General features: G+C 49.6%; 3 protein-coding genes across 3 annotated transcripts; 2 read left to right on the top strand and 1 right to left on the bottom strand.

Annotated features, from left to right (window-relative positions):
• The first annotated feature begins 112 nt into the window (after positions 1–112).
• Positions 113–9763, top strand: INPP5E (inositol polyphosphate-5-phosphatase E). The gene is made up of 11 exons (XM_050981000.1): positions 113–247; positions 952–2004; positions 3494–3617; positions 3825–3922; positions 4518–4642; positions 4753–4872; positions 5244–5351; positions 6095–6256; positions 6796–6911; positions 7273–7409; positions 8399–9763. Exons 2-11 carry the CDS (start codon positions 1163–1165, stop codon positions 8529–8531), a joined length of 1965 nt encoding a protein of 654 aa, XP_050836957.1. The 5' UTR covers positions 113–247; positions 952–1162; the 3' UTR covers positions 8532–9763.
• A 191-nt stretch (positions 9764–9954) lies between these two features.
• On the bottom strand, positions 9955–15849 carry PMPCA (peptidase, mitochondrial processing subunit alpha). Its single transcript, XM_050981001.1, has 13 exons — positions 15781–15849; positions 15413–15615; positions 15216–15295; positions 14835–14917; positions 14444–14538; positions 14196–14296; positions 13570–13833; positions 13266–13358; positions 12880–12998; positions 12368–12458; positions 12210–12272; positions 11700–11844; positions 9955–11422 (listed from the first exon to the last, which is right to left on the bottom strand). Exons 1-13 carry the CDS (start codon positions 15831–15833, stop codon positions 11253–11255), a joined length of 1560 nt encoding a protein of 519 aa, XP_050836958.1. The 5' UTR covers positions 15834–15849; the 3' UTR covers positions 9955–11252.
• A 101-nt stretch (positions 15850–15950) lies between these two features.
• ENTR1 (endosome associated trafficking regulator 1) lies at positions 15951–18841 on the top strand. The gene is made up of 7 exons (XM_018917629.3): positions 15951–16096; positions 16173–16358; positions 16825–16898; positions 17026–17137; positions 17542–17604; positions 18233–18369; positions 18682–18841. The coding sequence occupies exons 1-7, from the start codon at positions 15968–15970 to the stop codon at positions 18773–18775; spliced, it is 795 nt and encodes a 264-aa protein (XP_018773174.2). The 5' UTR covers positions 15951–15967; the 3' UTR covers positions 18776–18841.
• The last annotated feature ends 128 nt before the right edge of the window (positions 18842–18969 follow it).

Below are 18969 nucleotides of genomic sequence, written 5' to 3'. Positions count from 1 at the left end.
TTTTAAGCTGTTTTTTAAACGCCGCTTTCATCCCGTGCCGTGACAGCCGCGGCTTCCCGCGGGCGCTGCCGGGCGCTCCTCCGGCCGCCGGGGGGCGCTGCTGGCGGGGCGGGCCCGGCCCAGCGCTGCCCCCGTTGCCACGGCCGGGTCGGGGCGGCCGCAGCGGGACCAGGACGGCACCTGGACCGAAACGGGCACCGGCAGCGACGCTGCCACCACGGGTACCGGCGAGGAGCCTGAGGAACTGGTAAGGCCCGGGCTGCGTCCCGCCTGCAGCGGCGGGGAAGGGGTGGCCCCGGCGGGCGGGGGGCGCGGCCGTTGCGAGGGCCGGGGCCGGGGCCCTCCCGCCCGGCCGGGGGATGCGGGCGGCGGCCCCTCGGTGCCAAACCGCAGCTCGGGGCTGCGTTCACCGCGTGTTGCCCTCCCGGGGCCGGGGGAGACTGGTCCGCGGGAGCCGCAGAATGACGAGGTGCTTCCCCCCTGGAGAAATGTACTGGCAGCCGGGTGCCGTAGCCTAAAGCCACCCTTGGGGCATTTTCTGGTTGAGCGGGGTTGGTGCAAGGCAGGGAGGGGCGGCAGCGATCTCCCTGTGGCTGCGGGATCGCTGGAAATTTCCTGGCCTCGGGCGGCCGGTGCTGCGGGCTGGTCGTGCTGGTGACGCCTGTGTACAGCAAGGACAACGAGCTGTGCTTTCTGTGCAGCTTAAATTCCCTCTCGTGCTAGCAGGGCACGCTGCCTTTCCTTAAAGAAGGGTGTACAGAGCCGTACAGGAGGTCTCTGCTCTGCTTTTGGGGTGAAAAACGGGAAAGAACAGTCATTTTTCTAACAAGGTCACGTTAAGGTGTGTGTGTGCTAGAGGGAGGTCCTGCAAGGAGATGCTTTCTGATGGGAGAGTACAATTTGCAGCTCGATAACTTTTCATTCTTATATTTTTCTCTTGGGGGAATCCAGACACCCCACGTCTCGGAATTTTACAGACAATGCATCTGCCTGCACATTCACCTGCCCTTCATTCCCAGCTAAAGGCTGAGCTGTCTGCAATTCCCATGCCTTGCTGGCTGAGTAAAGCCCTGTGAACCCCACAGGGTGATAAAGGGAAGGAAACTATGCTTTGAGGAACTTTTCATCTGGAGCAGCATCCACAGCTGGTACCTGAGGGACAATGAGTACTCCAAATGGATTTCCGCAGCACTCAAGGGTGTGTCTTACTCGGAGCGTGGAGGGTGGAGCAGTACAGGACCTGCAGGCAAAAAAAGCTGGAAAAGCAGCCAAAAAGGAGCCTGGGGGTGATGGGACACCTCCGAAAATAGGCACGCCCATAAGTGAGACCTTAAAGATTCTGCCAGAAGAACTCAAAGTTAATATGAAAATTAAATCGATGACTCCAAGGCCCCCTCGGAAGCCCCGGCTGGAACGTGCTGCATCCCTGGATGAAAAGAGCTGGAGGAAGTGGAGACGGTTTAGGACAAGCCAGGAAAGTCTGACTGATCCCAACGAGACGAGCTCCTCCAACGGTTCCCTGCAGGAAGCGTCGCCCAGCCCTCCCACCAGGGGCAGGGCCAGCCCCTGCAATCCCTGCTGCCAGCAGGACTCCTTGCACAGTTCACCAGACGCCTTGGAAGCCAGTCCCGGGGGGAAGAGCAGGGGAAGCGCCTCGGACCTGGGCAAACGAGCCTCCGAGATCTCCAGTGCCTTTGGGGGGCTCCTGCGGGGGAAGGGGTTCGCGGGGGGCAAACCCCGGCTGTCCCAAATCATGCCGGCCCGCCCCCTGCCCCCCATGGAGCTCAACGTGGCCTCGCACACCCTGAGGACAGCTAATAGGATCGACTCAGATTGTCTGGATTACCGACATTATTCTCAGCACAAGTTTGGGAGGGTGAGCAGCAGCCTCAGCGACTCCAGGCTGCAGGGGAATGGGACTCTCTATGACAATTGCTCCACAGACTCCATGAAATCCACCTTCAGCGTGCTCACTCCCATCCGAGCCAAGGATGTTCGCAGCAGGTAGGGCTCCCCCAGGTTTCTCCTGCTTTTGGGGGGTCAGCAGGGAGGAGAATACCTCTGGGCAAGGGCAGCGGGCTTCTGAGCTCAAAAGCCACTCTGATATTTAACCTGCTGTGAAGAGAGTTGGAAAGATGAAGAGATCAGTACAGATACTCTTCATTTGCTCCTTTTAGCTAAGTATTTTCATAAATACAAGTCTGGTTTGCTGTCAGTTTGCTTGTAATATTAACATAATCTGGTTTGAGAATTCAGAAGTGGTGGCTTTGCATGCCAGCAGTTGGGAAAACTGTTTTTTATAAAAAAATCTAAAAGTACATTGGGCTTGAACCAAAATGATAAATAACAGAAAAAAATAGCACCAGGTATTTTAAATTGAGATTGTCATGCAGCATTATCACAGTCCTGTGAGGTGCTGAGCAGAGGTTGCTCTTGTTTGGTTTCTGGCAGGAACAAATTATGTGCTGGGAACTACTCCAGTATCCCACAGGAGCTCCCCTGCAGGAGGGAAAAACCTAATCATTGATCCAAAGCGTGGGAGTCAGTAGTAGAGGGGAAAGAATTCTGAGATAAATTAAAGTGTTACTAGCTGGTAAAAAAGCCCCAAAGAAAGATTGTTACTTGTTTGCCACAAGGGTTTTCTTTCCCATTCCTCCCTAAAGCAGCAGGAGCCAGCTGGGTTGTCCAGAACTCCCTGACATTATTCTCTCATCATTATTTGCAGAGCTTAAGCAAGATTAAAAATGCTTATTCAACATGCAGTCCCTGTGCCAGCATCCCTCACCTCTGTAAGCATGTCCTTCAGAGAGGCAGGTGCTGTGGGATGCATCTGTCCTTCCCAAAGGGAATATTTTGGGACCTCAGGCTCAATAAATTATTTTCTTGAAGCTGGTTTGATGAGCTGAATTGAAGGAAGGATGTGAGTTTGAGTTTTTGGTTAGGAGAAACCTGATGCCAGAACACTGGGAATGGTGGAGCTGTTTTTATGTTTGGAGTAAACTGAGCTGCTTCAAGGTACTCACATTTAATGGAATCCCAGAATGGTTTGGGTGGAAGGGACCTCAGAGCTCTTCCAGTTCCACCCCTGCTGGGGCAGGGACACTTTCCACTGTCCCAGGGTGCTCCAAACCCTGTCCAGCCTGGCCTTGGACACTTCCAGGGATCCAGGGGAAGCCACAGCTGCTCTGGGCACCCTGAGGTTATCAAACCAATTTCCTTGTTCTGTATCTGGATGAGTTTAGTGGGGCTGAAGACTTTGGATGGCTTCAGCCTTCTCACCACAGAGCTTGAGCAGCATCAGCCTCCCCATCAACCTCGTGTCCTGGCTTTGGAAGGAACTTCACACAAGTAGCACATTTTATAAATATTAAATTCCCTCTTCTTAAAGGCATATTCTTTATTCTTGATTACTTCAAGATTCAAACGTTACACATCAATATCCCAGCTGCCATGCCTGTTCCTCAGATGCTGTTTTTGGGTCTTCTGTCCACAGGAGCTATTTGGAAGGCAGCCTTCTGGCAAGTGGTGCCTTAATGGGAGCAGAAGAACTCAGCAGATATTTCCCTGATCGGAATATGGGAATCTTTGTGGCCACCTGGAACATGCAGGGGCAGAAGGTAGGTGCACAGAGGTCTGCACAGGTCATTTGGCAATAAAGTTACCCCAGCTCTACTGAGAGAACTAGGGTGATGTTTTTCTGTTCAAGAATATGTTCCTTGTCAATCATATTTTTCAAATTACAAGGTATTTTTTCTAGTAAAATCTTTGCATAACTAATACTGCTTTTCTTTTCTTCCCTTTTGTTTTAAATTTCTTTGTAATAGGAACTTCCAGTAAATCTGGATGACTTCTTATTGCCAACAGATCCAGACTTTGCCCAGGACATGTATGTCATTGGGGTTCAAGAAGGCTGTCCAGACAGGTAGCAAAAACAATGTAATGAAGCATCTTCTTCTATTGTCAACTAATAATTTTGATTTAAATTAGACTAGAAATAGTCTCCTGTATTGTATTGTATTCCTAATATTTTCCTGTATTGATATTGAAAATATTCCTAATCTTTTCAATGATCGACCCATTTAACAAGACTGAATTCTATTGCATGAACACCAGAGGAAATGGGATTTAGAGGAAAAAGTCACAGAGATCTGTACATCATAAAATCCCAGAATGATTTGGGTTGGAAGGGACATTGAAGTCCATCCAGTGCCAGCCTGTGCCACAGGCAGGGACACCTTGCACTAGACCAGGGTGCTCCAAGCCCTGTCCAGCCTGGCCTTGGACACTCCCAGGGATGGAACAGCTTCTCTGTGCATACAGAATTTCATGCTGATGGCAGAGCTCTGCCAATTTCTGTGGCACCTCAGCAGCCACCCCTTGGCTGAGTGCAGGGAGGTTTAACTTAAGCCTTGGTGTTGAGTGTGAGAGGGATTGCTGTGTGTGCAGGAGGCTGATCTGCTCTCCTGGCTGTTGTCTGCTGTGCTGGCTGTGTGATGCACTGCTGTTCTCTCCTGCAGGAGGGAGTGGGAGATCCGCCTGCAGGAGACGCTGGGCCCCCACTACGTCCTGCTGCACTCGGCTGCGCACGGCGTGCTCTACATGTCCGTCTTCATCCGCAGGGACCTCATCTGGTTCTGCTCAGGTGTGTGGGGAGCTGTGCCAGCCTGTGCCCTGCCCTTTTCTCCCTCTCCAAACCTCCCTGCTCACTGTCAGAAGCGTTTCAGTAACAGCATCTTTTTTACCTCCTTCCAGAGGTGGAGTATGCCACGGTGACAACTCGAATCGTGTCTCAGATCAAAACCAAGGGGGCTCTGGGAATCAGCTTCACGTTCTTTGGGACCTCCTTTCTCTTCATCACATCCCACTTCACATGTGAGACATTTGCAATCTTGCTACGAGTGTCCTGGTTGAGGGAGGAGGGGAGGGAGCTGTACAGAGGTGAAAAAGCAGGACAGGCTGAAGCCAAAGCTCAGGATTGCTGAGCTGAGAAGGATAAAGGAAGAGGTTTGTTTGGTAACAAACTTACAAAAGAATTGTGTTTATGGAGACAGGAATGAATTCTGCACCATTGTGTCCCTTTTCCCACACTTTCTGCCATCATTATTCAGTGCAGACACTCCCAGAGTGTCACATTTTGTATGTGGAAAATGTCTGATACCCTTTGGAAGCTCCTGGTATAACCAAAAATGATCATTGAATGAAAATAATTCACTGTTGGCAGTAATGGGGTTTCTGTCTTGCAGCTGGGGACAGTAAAGTGAACGAGAGGAAACTGGACTACAATAAAACCATTCAAGCCCTTACACTTCCCAAGAATGTTCCAGACACAAATCCATATCGATCCAGTTCCAGTAAGTGTGAAACCACGAGTGTGGGAGAGCCCAGCTCAGCAGAGTCTGGGCTCTAGCTCACCCTGCACTGGGAAAGAGACAAGAAGAGTGATCATTTGAGACTGTGTAAAAAGAAACCACAGCTCTTTTCATCTGAGGATGGTTATTACTCCCATCATTTTTTTTCCTTGAAATTGGGAATTTGAGAAAATAATTGAAAGACAGAAAATTCAAAAGGGAATTTTTACATGATGCATTTTTTTAGCAATATGGTAATTTTGGTTTAATATTATTAATATTACAGATATGTTTCACTTTCCAGATGTTTTCTAGAACAATTAGGAATTACTTTATTTCAAATTTAAGAGAATAAACCTTATGTCATTTTGCACGTACACAGGTCAGAGCATTGTTTGCCAAAGTCCATTGTTGTTTCCTAATACGGTGCTGACAACTTGATACCTACATAGATAATTAGGTCCTTTTACAAGGAAATTTAATATGCTCTTTATCTGCAGTGTAGCATGAGCTTTTTGTGTTCCCTCTGGTCTTAACTCCTATAGATAGTTTGGTCTCTTTTCAGCTTTTTCTATGGTTTTTAACATTTCTGTTCTGTTTTCTCTTGGATTGTTAATTCCCATGTTCAGTGGTGATCACAGGTAGAAAACATACTCAATATCACATCTCCAGGTAGTGAAAAGAAAGAATTTCTTCCTCTAACACATTCAGCAGCATCCCTTGAACCTTGTGCTGTGAATTTGCAGGTGATGTCACAACTCGGTTCGATGAAGTTTTCTGGTTTGGGGACTTCAACTTCCGGCTGAATAAGGATCGGGAGACGGTGGATTCCATCCTGAACCAGAACCCGGACACAGACGTGTCCAAGCTCCTGGTGTATGACCAGCTGACCAGCGAGATGAGTCGGGGTAAGGGGCAGCTGTTCCTCTCCATCCTCTCCAGAAACAAACTGGAGTAATGTCAGCCCAGTCCCCATTTCCTGGAGACCTTTCCTGCTTCTTTTGATTAAGTTCCCTAAAGAAGGGAGTCAGCAGCTGTCAAGTACACTGGCAGTGTGTCAAGGGACCTGTTGCTGTAGCAGTTTTGTTCTGTTTAATGTAACCTCCCAAGCCATTTGCTGCTGTTTCATCTGACTCCTCCATAACCTGGCATCTTTCTGTCCCAGTGTCCGGGGAATTTAGATTTGAACAGCATTTGCAAAGCAGCACAAGCTTTCAGTGGAAGGGGAAGTGCATGGACCAGTTCTTCTTTGTTTAATTGACCACTGACTAAACAGCCACTGGCTATTTTTTATCCTCTCCATGTCAGGACTGGAGCTTGCTCCCTTTCTGGAGCCCAAGCCCAGGTTTTTCTGGGATGTACATGGCTGTTGTTTCTAGCCAGCATTAGTAGACACAGTTCTAAGGAGGGAGGAGTTTGTTCATGCCATTCTCCCTTTCCCTTACAGGGTCTATTTTCAAAGGATTCCAAGAGGCTGATATCCATTTCCGTCCTTCCTACAAGTTTGACATAGGAAAGGACAGCTATGACACCACCTCCAAGCAAAGGACTCCCTCCTACACGGTAAGGGATGGTTTCAGGAGTCAAAGGGGATTCAGTTGTGCTCAGATTTGTTGCTTAAGGGCAGCTGGGACTTCTGGAAGAAAGGATTGTAGAATCTGTGAGCACAGGGAGAGTTTGGCACAGGCTGTTAACCTTATTTTCCCTGTCTGAGTGGGCTCTCCCCTGTGCTCAGAGCTGGCACAGAACTGTTGGGATCAGACAGTGAATGGATCCCCATCCAAGGGCACGTTAACTTCCCCAAGTGGAGGGTGATGAATGAATGGATTTGTCTCCTGTGAAGCAGTGCTGCTTTCCAGGGTGGGTGGTGTGCAGAGGGAGTCACCCTCTGTCACCCTTCCTGTCCCCTCTCCCCTGCCTCCAGGACCGGGTCGTGTTCCGCAGCCGCTACAAGGATGACATCCAGGCTGTCAAATACTCCTCTTGTCCTGTCATCAAAACCTCAGACCACCGACCTGTGTTTGCCTTGTTTCGTGTCAAAGTGAGGCCTGGCAGAGACAAGTGAGTACCTCAGCTCCACAGGATGGATTGCTCCAGTGACCCTAAGGAGATTCTCCTGTGTCTATCCCTGCAGCCTGTTTGGGTTTTACCCAGTCCATGCTGGTGGTCAGAGCAGTAAGAGCTTAAACCTTGCCCTGACAGCTGAAATCCCTGCTGCCAGTCTCTTAATCCTTCTGAGGGGGATAAACAGAGCCCACTGGAATTGAATGTAAATCTGTGTTTTATCTGAGATGCAGCTCTTTGTTTTCCCTGTCAGCATGGGCAGCTTTCCTCTTCTCTTCCTCTTTCCCTGTTTAGGTTCAGTTCTGTTTTCCCTCCCCAGTGGTGGCTACAGTTCTGCACAGCTGGATGTCACTGGAGTATTTTGAGATCCTCCAAGTCCATAATGTCTACATAGGCTGTTGTATTAGTAGAACTCCTTAGGAAATTTGGTTTGGAATTATTCTCTTTTTTTGTGACTAACATGGTCAGGGATTTCAAAACATGAATATCTAAAAAAGTGATTTCTCAAAGTATTTGATCAGCAGTGCAATTACAATGGGAATTTTTGTTTCTGGGTATTAAATACCCATTAAATAGCAGTGTGTGATGGGCTGCTCAGGTTCCTCTCTAAAAGAGACCAAGGTAAGAATTGTTGAGATGAACCACACCAGTGAGTACACCAAGTTAGCAGTAACCTGGTGTAGCTTTTCAAATGAGTGGGTTTTACTTCAGAGTCATTAAAAAAATCCTCTATATATGAAAACAAGTGAGTTCATACTAAAATTTAAAGTACATTTTCCTTTTACAACCAGCATTTTAAAGTATCGTGAAAAACCTTAACTTATTGCTGTGGAGGAACAACTCTTGTTTCTCCCACAGCAGTCGCTGAATGCCTTAAGAAAGTAAAAATCAGATTTGTGGCCTTTGTTGTATGAAGTAGTAGGGAAGTGCTGGGCAAACAAGAACCTTTTTATTCCCTGACCTGCTGGCTTGTGTTCCTGTTGCAGCATCCCCCTGGCTGCAGGGCTGTTTGACAGAGATCTGTATTTAATCGGAATAAGGAGGCGGGCCACAAGGGAACTTCTGAGACGCCGGGAACGAAAGGACCAAAGATCCAGCAGCATATGTAGCATTTCTTGAGCTGAAAGCTCTGCAGTGCTTGTGGCAGAGGTGCCCTGAAAGAGGATTTCAGACCATGGCAAACTCTGCAGGGAATTGTCTGCATAAGCACCTCTGGCAGTCGCTGCGGCTTGTGAAGAATGTCTTAAACCTCATCCTGGATTCATTTGCATGAGCTAATCCATGTAGCTCAAGTGCTTCTGCCTAAGAAAAGGAGTCAGTTCTTTAAGACATCCATCCCAACTGGTGTAATTGATTTATTTTTAACCAAACTATCTTGGGAAGCCACTGGGTGCAGACCTTTGGTTCCCCTCCACACAGGGGCACTGCTGCTGGAGCTGGCATCACCCAGAGCAGGGGACCTAAGAAACACCTGCAGAAAGGTGAATTCTTTGTTTGTCTCTTTGGTTTGGTCAGATTAACTTTCATCCAGTGTGGGGTTGGGTTTGCTCCTTCTCTGTAGCCAAGTGTTGGTATTCTGTACAAGGAGTAACAGGGACCAGTTCATGGCAGTTGTGTGTATGGATGGTGCTCCTGTGTTGGGCTTTTTGGGTCCTCTACAGCAAATTGTTTGTGAATGTACTCCTGTACATTGAAGTGTAGAAACATTGCCTTTCAATAATTGTTCTCTAGGCCTTCTCTTACTAAGGGGGTAAATACCAAACTCTCAGGCCATATATTTGTCTGCTGAGACTGCTTGAAGCCATCCCTTCCTGAACTCACTTGTCCTCCCCAGGGCTGATTAAGCACTACCTGCCTTCAGCAGCAGGAGTTGGAGTTTATCTGAGAACAGGCACTGTGTGATGCTTCACCAAAGTGATGCAAGTGAGTGCACCAGGGAGGTTTGCAGAGCAACTGCAGCCACTCAGCTCCACACAGCTCCATTACCTCCAATCACAGTCAATTCCTTTTGGTTTTATTTTTCCAGATCAGTAAACTGTGAATAACTTGCTATTTCTGAGGTAGTGTTGTCTTAAGGCTATATATACTACAAGGACCAGTATGGCACTGGTAAAATGTTAAGTACAGCTAATAATTAAGAACTCCTCATGGGCACAGATGGGATCATTAATCACCTTAGGACCTAAAACATCATGCAAACACCTTGGAGGAAGTGCTGCTGACTATGCAACCTGTCCAAGACAGGCTCCTGTTCTGCGGTACATTTATGGCACTGACCTGTCTGTAGCCATCAGGTATTTGGATTTCCTTTCTTTTTAAAGGAATAAAAATAAATTAATGCAATACCTTAAGTAAGAACCAGCTTTTATTGTTGTCAGAACCAGAGTTCTTTGCGTGGTGTGTGTTTGGGTGACCTGGGCCATGGCTTCAGCTGGAGGGGTGGGACAGATTTCTCTGTAATTGTTTGCACTGAGCAGAGCATGCTCCACTGGCCAGCTCAGGTAAGCCTTGGCAGATGAATTTCAGAACTCTTACTACTTGCTCAGTTGTTCAGAGGTCTCTTTATTTCCTCACAAGCATACACAACAACTGAACATAACTTCCACACTGTGGGCTCTGCAGGAAGCAATGCAACGTTTGAGTTGCATGAGGAAAGGATGGGGTAAAGCAGGTAACAGCAGCCTCACAGTGCTCTGCTCCCAGCTGCATGGCTCCTTACCAAACACATCAGTGCTGCAGTGCAGCTGTCTTGTGTTTTTAAACCCATGTATTAGGGGGTTATATAAATCCAGTATTTTATTCCTCTTTTGAGTCTGCATTTCTTTAGCATGCCACACATGTGGCATTTGGCTTTCTGTGATGTGGTGTCAGTCAAGATTGTGTTTCTAAACGTTGTGATTTTGTTATCTTGACTTCCAGCTGAGCCACATCTCTGCTGTGAGACTGATTGTGTCTTCCTTTTGCAAGGCCTTAAGTCCATCTGGGTGACACTGAGGAAATGAGGCACGAGTTTAAGGTGTGGCAGCAGCAACTCCTTTAATAACTGTTTGTAAAGCAACTCTGGAGGAAAAGAACTTTAATTCTTTAGCACAGTTCATGTCCAAGTGAAAAACCTAAAGAATAGGATCAACCTCATTCTCAAGTAAGTGTCCATTATGTACAGTACCTCTGCAGAGGAGCTCCACAGAAAATTGGTTCTGTCATGGGGCTGCTTTCCTTGGAACTCTTGCAAGATGGTGAAGTTATGCCCAGGTGGGTGATTCCTTGTCAGATGGTGACTTATGCTGATGAAATGGATCCATGATTTGTAACAAAATCTGGATTGCAAGGAAACTTTTTGACTAACTTCACAGGGACAGTAACTATTCTTTTCCTAATTCAGTTTGACCAAGTTTTAGTTCACCTTGGTAACAGTTATAAATATTCTCTGAATTCAGACATGTAAGCCAAGCTGTTTAAGGTGCCACACATTCCTCAGGAAGGGCACAGTGGGGCCTCATGTGACAGCCCCACTTCCACTGCTGGGGTCATGAAGAGGCAGTGGCTGGCTGCTCAGGGATGGGCTTTCACTGCAGTGATGAACATTTTGGCTTGCTCTGTTCTCCCCAAAGCCAAGGGAAGGGTTTCAACCCCCATCTTCTCAAGCTCCTCCTCCAGGGGCAGCGCTGGCTCCTTAAACGAGCTCTTCACAGTCCAGTTCTCCAAAGCAGCTTTGCTCAGCTCCGTGGTTGCACAGAATGCCTGGGAGCATTGGGGGGAGGGAGGGTGGTACAGCAACATGAGAATGAAAAAAAAACCATTAAAAAAGAAGAGATCTGAGGCCGGGCAGGAGGTGCTGCTCTATCGGAAGAGGCGGTAGAGCCGCGGGAGCCGCCCGTCCTTGCTGGAAAGAGCAGCCTGGATGTGCTCGTACGTGGGCAGGTCTGTCAGGTCACCCAGGGCAGCCACTGCTGGCTTCTTGTGCAGCATCTTAGTCACCACCCTCTTGATATCACTGGGTTTCACCTGACCTGCAGGCAGAAGAAAGGCAGAGCTGTGACACCTCCATTGTGAACAGCACAAAGCAGCTTTAGACCCATGCTCAGAAAACCAGCTTCATATCTTCTCTACCATGATTCTTGTTTTCCCTTCTGATAAAATAAGCCCTGTGCTGTTAATTGTGAAAGCAATTCAGCTCAGTTTCAAATGTATTTCTGTAGTACTTTCGGGGTAATTCATCAGTGCTACAGGAATTTTTTAACTGTACCCACAGTTCCCTCAAGGTAAGGCAAAGCATTGTCTACTCACTGATGAGGTCACAGAGCTCATGAGGTAGCTTCCTTGTGTTTGTTGCCAAAACCTGCCTCCCCACATCTTCAAAGATCACTGGCCGAGACTCCAGGTTCATCATGAGCATGGACTTGAGCTGTGTCTTTGCTCTCTCAAGTTCTACCTGTGAAGGAGCAGGAAATTTTAAAATCTTGTTGCTGCTCTGTAGCACAAGGTAACATGGAAGAGTTCTGCAAATATCTCTCTTTGTGGATGCATTGCTAATGTTGCTGTATTCTTTTACAGAAATATGTAACAAAATTATCTATAACAATCCATTCTAACACAGTCAATGCAATGCATTCACAGAATCCCAGACTGGTTTGGGTTGGAAGGGACCTTAAAACCCATCCAGTGCCACCCCCTGCCATGGGCAGGGACACCTTCCACTATCCCAATGTGCTCCAAGCCCTGTCCAGCCTGGCCTGGGACACTTCCAGGGATTATTTCAGCTCAAAGACCATCTGCAAACTCAAATGTGCTGCTGACCTCTCCCACTGCTCCTGCCATGAGGATGAATTCCCTGGTGATGATTTCCACCATCTCCCGCACCTGGAAAAACAGATCATGGAAAGAAGATCAGAACAATGCTCCTTGTGCCCACAGAACCCTGGCACTGATGTGGTTACTGTTGAAGGACTCTGTACCTGTTTTGGATCTGCACTGGCATGGATGCACAGCAGACCTGTGTCCTCATAGCTGTGGTGGTAAGAGGTGGCATTGTACATCCAATGGTGCCTGTGAGTATAAAACAGTATTTGAAAATTTAAAACCCAGAATTTACAATGTAAAAATTAAACATGGACTGTGAGCACCCTCCTAGTGCATCCTCAGCAGTGCAGTGAAAATTGTCAAGCCCTGCTTCTGACAGTTTATGCTTGTGGCATCTACTCCCTTCTCTCCACTTGAATCCTTGAATCCAGGACAATACAGAGCCAATCCTGTTAATATTCCCTGATTAAAGCATGGACAGGGCAAGCAGAAGAAAACACAACTCCTGGTCACTCCTGCCCTTTACTTTCACCCTCTCAAAATGCCAACTGACACTCCAGTCCCACGTTCCAAGAAGAATAAAATGGTGGGCTTTGCTTTCTTTTTTTCCATGCAAACCTGCTACAGGATTGTTTCTGGCAGCCCTTCAGCAGCAAGACAAACCCACCTGTTGAGCACGTTGAGGTAGAGCCGGGTGAACATGCCCTTGCCAGGCCCTCCAGCTGAAAAAGAGCCACCACCTCCCATCATCATGTTCAGCACAGCAAAAGGAATGAAATCGTCCTCCTGCATTGGAACAACAAACTCAGGTCATGGCAGAGCTCTTGAGGGTCTGGGGTGAGTAAAGGGGAGGGAAAAAACACAGCACAAGAGCAGTGGGAAGGGCAAAACCTTCAGCAAAGTGTTGTGGGAAATGCTGCTTGTTTTTATGGGCAGCAGCAAAAATGTCAGTGTTTGTGGAATGAGGCAGGGTTCCTGGGATTCTCCAAGGAACAGGTATAGCTACTCCAAGTATAGGGCACACAAAGTGAAGGATTTCAGGTTAATACTTACTAAAAACGAGCAGCTTTCTAACCCAATCATGATGTGGGTGAGCTCTGGGATGGGAGTAGGGCCCAGACTCACATCTGACATGTCTTTTTCAACCTGTGGCAAGGGCAGACAGATCATTAACACCAATTTTCACAGCTGTTGGACACAGTTTGATACACTCCAAATAATCACCACACCACCCAATTAACAGCTGTCATGGCCAGTTTGAGGCTCATACTCATGAAATATAACATAAGAAAAAAAAAAGCCTGTAGAGATATCAACAAATCCCAGCAAGCTGCTGGCTGCCACCTCCACCACGTACCTTGATGATGCCTCCGGTGTACTGAGCCACGGACCTGTCCACAGCCCTGCCCTGCCCCGAGCCCCACACGGGCTCCACTCCCAGCAGGTATTTCCTGGCACACTCCACCAGGTGCTCGTGCTCAATGCCCACCCCAGCCAGCACCATCCTGTCTGGGGTGTAGTAACTGCTCAGGTAGGAGTGCAGCACAGCCCGGTCGATTTTGTCTGTGTTCTCCACAGGGCAGAACCTGTTCAGTCCCACTGTGTTGTCTCTGAAGGCTGCCTAAAAGGGAACAGACACAATAAAGTCACAAACAATACTTCATTTTTCCCTAAACCCCTCTCTAAACCTCTTTTTGCTTTGGAATTAAACCCACATCTGAGAGAGGAAAAGCTGAGAGTTCAACTCAGTAACGTTTTGTCACCCACATCAAGAAAGGGAAGTTACAAACAGAATTATTTTTTAGTTTGGGTTAGAATCTTCCACATGTGGAGAATGCTGGATTTCAAAGTGAAGGGACAGCCATATTCTCCCATCACAGAAAGTGAATAACAGAAAATCTGGTTTTAGAACAGTCTAAAATAAACCCTGAAGCTGCCAAAACACAGGAGGAATGCAGCAGGGTGGAAGTGCCAGGGAGTTACCGCATGGATCATTTCTGTCAGGAGAGGCTCTGGGTCAGGTCTCATGTTCAGATCCTCCAGCTCAAACCTGATGGCCATTCGGGTCATCTCAATTTCTTCATCTGCAACGAGACAAAACAAGGCATGGCAACCCCTACACAGAACACCCAGCTGCTGCAAGGTCACTCCAGAGAGAATTCTGAGCTCTTAGGAGCAAGCCATGTGGTGGAAATGGGGTTTTTTTGAGGCAGAGGATTGTGCTGCCAGACCTGATAACCTGGGCTGCAGGGTTACATCAGCCAGCAAGTTGACCACGGTGTCCAGGCCTCTGGCATCAGCAGACACTGCATACATGATGGTGTCCCTGCAACACACAACCAGGTTCTGCATTGAGACATCACTTCTGAGGGCACTCAGTGTCATCTCAGTATCAGGAAATCACAGATGAAGCTGTTCTATCCATTAAATGCTTCTGAAATGAAATAGATCTGACTTTTATAATCCTTTCAGACTCACTTTTGTAGCTTCCCAGCAGCCCAGACAAACAGATTTCTGCTGCTTGGGAACAAAAAGTGGCTTTTCCTGCCCCACACCAGAAAAAGAGATTCAGAGAGGTGTCAGTGCTGCAACCCCCAGGTAAGAGCAGAAGGAGCAGCCCACCTTGATGCTTGGCAGTCACAAATGCCTCCATGCTTCTCTAAGGTGAGGAGAATTTCATCTTTGCTGCCAAACTGAGCTGTGGACTAAGGAAGAAGATACCAGTGTTATTAATTAGTAAAGCAATAACTGTTTATAATCCTTCAGTGTAACCCAGAGCATCTTCTACATTCTTTCAATCCAATCACTACATGCCAGCCTTGGAGATAAAACCACAAGGGCTTTTAAAATGTAATTACAGTCATGCTAATTAATAAGCAATTAGGATTCTGTGACTCTGTAGATGCTGTCACCACTGTTTAACAGCAGAGGTGCAGAGAGCCCTGCGGATCAGCCCTCTTCGGCTGCTCTGTGCAGATCTGGGGAGCCCAGGGCAGTACTCACAGAGAACGCCAGTTTCTCCAAGAAGTGCGAGATACCACTGAGATATTTCGCTTCGTGTCTGGATCCCGAATTCACAAGAACTGGAGCAAAGAAGACAACAAACCAGCGTGACTTTTACACTCGCACTCCTCACAACGTGCCCCGGCTCGGGGGGAGCTGGGCTGACAGCGGCTGCCCCCAGCCCCGCCGGTGCTCACCGCCCACGGTGCAGAACTGCCCGAACTTGTTCTGGGAGGCGACGCGGAGCCCGTTCTCCAGCACCGTCACCCGCGTCTCGAAGCGCTCCCGGCTCTCGGCCGCCGCGAACACGGCTTTGGGCACGCCGGGCAGCGGGCACGTCAGCGACACGCTGGGGTAGGCGCCGCCGCCGCTGTAGCTCCGGCCGGCCGCCAGCCCGCACCTGCGGGACACCGGGCACACCGTCAGGGCTGCGGCCGCGCTGCTCCGCTAAGGCCGCTACCGACCGCCGATCCCCACCCCAGAGCGGGTGCCGCCCGTCCCCCCCGCTGTCCCCCCGCTGTCCCCGGCTCCGTGCCCTCCCCGCGCGGTGCCGGGCCCCGCTCACCGCCGGGCCGGGCCGCAGGCGCCGCGCCGCAGCCACGCCATGGCCGCCGCCATCTTGCCGCCACCGGGAGCGTGGGGTCAGGGGGCGGGGAGAGAGCGGGGCCGAGGGTGGGCGCGGCGGCGGAAAACGCGCGCTCATTGGTCCGCTACGACAGAGAGGCCCCGCCCCGCCCCGCCCTCAGGCGGCCATGGCGGCGCCGCCGCTGCCAGTGGCGGAGCCGCTGCCGGGGGACCCGGCCGAGCCCAACCCCTTCTCCTTCCGCGAGTTCGTCCGCTCCAAGTCCCGCGGCGGGGACGGCGCGGGCGCTGACACACAGGTAAGGCTGTGCACGGCAGCGCGGCCGGGATCCGCCCCGTCACGCCGCCCACGTCAGCCCGTTGTCCCCTCCGCAGGCGGCTTGGGCCGGGCCCGCCGTGCCCCCGCTGCCCGCCGTGCCCGCAGAGTCGGAGGACGAGCAGGAGGACGAGGAGGAGGAATGGAGCGAGAGCTACCGGCCGCTGGCCGTGGAGCAGGCCCACCTGGGCAGCGCCGGAGCCGCCCCGGGGCCGGGCCGGGTTCCTCCCCCGAGCTACGAGCAGGTGAGCGCCGCCCGCCCTCCGGCACCGCGCGGGGACAGCAGCTCTGAGCCGGGCGTGATCCGGAGCTCGGCATGGGCACAGCCTGCCGCCACCGAGAGCTGCTGAGGAAGAGAATTAGCTCGGGAAATGTGCCTTGCAGCACGGTCAGGTCCCGTTCTTTCTCTGTCCTGCTGCCCTGCGCATGACCCGGGTGACTTCCTCGTGCTCCCGCCCCTTGGGGTCATGCTCATTTAGAATCGGTGGCATTAATTAGTCACATTTACAATGGTGGTTCTGTGCCACGTTCCTGTGCCCCACAGTGGTTACCCAGATGGGTAAACTGAAGGTAAAATTAAGTTTGAATGTATTAGAAGGCACAGAGATTTCCAGCATTAAAGCTGAACATTCTGCTGTTGATCTTGGATTGTTGGTATTGTTGTGAAAATGAACCTCTATCCTAATAAGAATTTTTTATTTCTTTTTCTAGCTGAAAGAAGAGAATGCTATCTTGAGAAGCAAGATCAATAAGCTTCAGATTCTGTCTGAAACTCAGGCAGACAAGTGCGTGAGAAGAATTCATTTTCCTTGTGACATGAAACCATGAGATGCTTGATCCTCTCCCAGAATTTCCCTCCTCAAGTATTTAATGTTACAAGTGCTTACTGCGTGCCATCTCTTATATTTTAAGGATGAGGAAGCTTGAGAAGAAGCTTGAGGAAAACAAAATCAAAGAAGAAAAAGAAGCACAGGATTTGGAAGCAATGGTGCAGCACGTGGAGCAGAATCTCCAGCTGATGACTGTGAGTGTTGGCTTCAGGTTGAGATCAGATGTCAGGAGGAAATTCTCCCCTGTGAGGGTGAGGAGGTTCTGCAGATCCCAGAAAGAAGCAGTGAGGATGGAAGGAGGGAGCTGTTCCTACCTCCTAAAACATTCAGAACACCGGTGTGGTGTAACACAAACCTTATCCCTCCAAGTTCTGTGCTGGAATCACTCATTCCCATGTGGCTCAAGCTGCCTGGGTTATTATTATTTTTTCAATTATTATTAATACTAATTTCAGTAATAATTTTGATAATTATAATTATGTATTGTATAGCTATAATATGTAATATTTTATATATTATTAGTAGTATATGTTGTTATTAATCTATAATAAGTCAGTTTATTATTGTTATTATTTCAATAATCTCTGTTCTGTTGCAGAAAAGGGCTGCCAAGGCTGAGAACAGTGCTGCCAAACTGAGGCAGGAGAATGCACAGCTGCAGGTACACAGCAGCACTGCTGGGGCTGCAGGGACACACCTCAGACTTGAGCCAGTGCAAAGGATGTTGCAAAGGATATTGCCAGGGTTTTCAGGCTCTGAGGAAAATGCTGGGTGTGTTTTAAGGCTCTGTAAAGGCTTGGGAGTTGTGTCCTGGCAGGGGCTGGGAGGGCCTGGATGGTGCCAGACTCTTCAGTGGTGACGAGCAATGGCCAGAAACTGAAATGAGGAAGAATTTCCTTCCATGGAGGGTGGCAGAGCCCTGGAGCAAACTGCCCAGGGAATTCAGGGAGTCTCCCTCTCTGGAGACATCCAAACCCACCTGGAAATGTTCCTGTCCCCTGCTCCAGGTGACACTGCCTGGCAGGGGGCAGGGGTTGGACTGGATACATCCAGAGGTCTTTCCAACCCTACTGATTCTGTGCTTCTGGGCAGACACTCCCTGCAGGCAGCTGGTTCTGGGCTGCAGTCCCTGTTTATTGCACTGTTTATTGCACTGTTTATTGCATCCCCTGCCCTTGTGTCAGTCAGGGATTACGTTCCAGCCCATCAGCTGCTGTGGGAATGCATCGTTAGCTGTCGAGTATGTGCTGGTCCGGGATTATTTCTCATGGATTCTGTCCCTTGCCCAGGCGGAGCTGAGGAGTTCCAGGCTGGAGAAGGAGGAGCTGCGGGCGGGCCAGGCGGGATTGGCCGCGGCCAGGCAGAACGCGGAGGCGGCGCTGCAGCACCTGCTGCAGGTCACAGCCAGCTCCCGGGCATCCATCAGGTCAGCTGCGCTGGGACAACCCTCCTGACACCCTGCCAGGCACGGCCCACGTCCTGGGCTCACAGATAAACCTCTTCAGTGGGTGTTGTAGGGTTAAAATTCAGGGGTTTGTGTTCTGTGCCAAAGGAGCCGCTCTGAGTTCTTACCCGTGATGTGTTTTCCTCCAAGTGTAAAAATAAGTGGGAAGTGGGAGTCTCTGAGCTTCCAGTCCTGATGAAATGCTGCTTGATCAATCACAGAATGTGGGGAAACTCTCCCAAAAATGCCTGCCTGCCTGTCCCCACATGTAACACTGCATCTCTCCCACTCCAGGCAGCTGCTCTCTGGAGCAGAATCCCTGCAGCTCGTGGCTGATCTCCTGAAATCCATAGACAGAATCTCTGAGGTGTCAGAGGATGGACACTGAGTGACTCACACAGCACGGAGCACTTTGTTTTCATATGGAAACCATTACTAAAAAGTGAATTTTTGATACTTGGCCTCATTTTGACGCGTCAAACTGCAGACCTGGCTTCTCCATCACCTCCCGCGGTGCAGCCACAGCCAAGAGATCCCTGAACCGGGAAGGGACCAGCCCGCAGCGCCGTTCCTGCGGGGCCG

Source organism: Serinus canaria, chromosome 17 (genome assembly GCF_022539315.1).
Source record: "Serinus canaria isolate serCan28SL12 chromosome 17, serCan2020, whole genome shotgun sequence".
Classification (NCBI taxonomy): domain Eukaryota; kingdom Metazoa; phylum Chordata; class Aves; order Passeriformes; family Fringillidae; genus Serinus; species Serinus canaria.
This window is presented reverse-complemented; position numbering and strand designations above follow the sequence as displayed.

Excerpts from the sequence above, each read along its gene's own strand:
- INPP5E (XM_050981000.1), top strand. The coding sequence starts at position 1,163 with ATGAGTACTCCAAATGGATTTCCGCAGCACTCAAGGGTGTGTCTTACT. Across the intron at positions 4,873-5,243 it reads CATCACATCCCACTTCACAT|CTGGGGACAGTAAAGTGAAC; the intron begins GTGAGACATTTG and ends TCTGTCTTGCAG. Across the intron at positions 6,257-6,795 it reads GACCAGCGAGATGAGTCGGG|GGTCTATTTTCAAAGGATTC; the intron begins GTAAGGGGCAGC and ends TTTCCCTTACAG.
- PMPCA (XM_050981001.1), bottom strand. The coding sequence starts at position 15,833 with ATGGCGGCGGCCATGGCGTGGCTGCGGCGCGGCGCCTGCGGCCCGGCC. Across the intron at positions 15,616-15,780 it reads GCCTGCGGCCCGGCCCGGCG|GTGCGGGCTGGCGGCCGGCC; the intron begins GTGAGCGGGGCC and ends GGTGTCCCGCAG. Across the intron at positions 11,423-11,699 it reads TGAGCTCTGTGACCTCATCA|GTCAGGTGAAACCCAGTGAT; the intron begins GTGAGTAGACAA and ends TTCTGCCTGCAG.
- ENTR1 (XM_018917629.3), top strand. The coding sequence starts at position 15,968 with ATGGCGGCGCCGCCGCTGCCAGTGGCGGAGCCGCTGCCGGGGGACCCG. Across the intron at positions 16,097-16,172 it reads GCGCGGGCGCTGACACACAG|GCGGCTTGGGCCGGGCCCGC; the intron begins GTAAGGCTGTGC and ends TCCCCTCCGCAG. Across the intron at positions 17,605-18,232 it reads AGGAGAATGCACAGCTGCAG|GCGGAGCTGAGGAGTTCCAG; the intron begins GTACACAGCAGC and ends TCCCTTGCCCAG.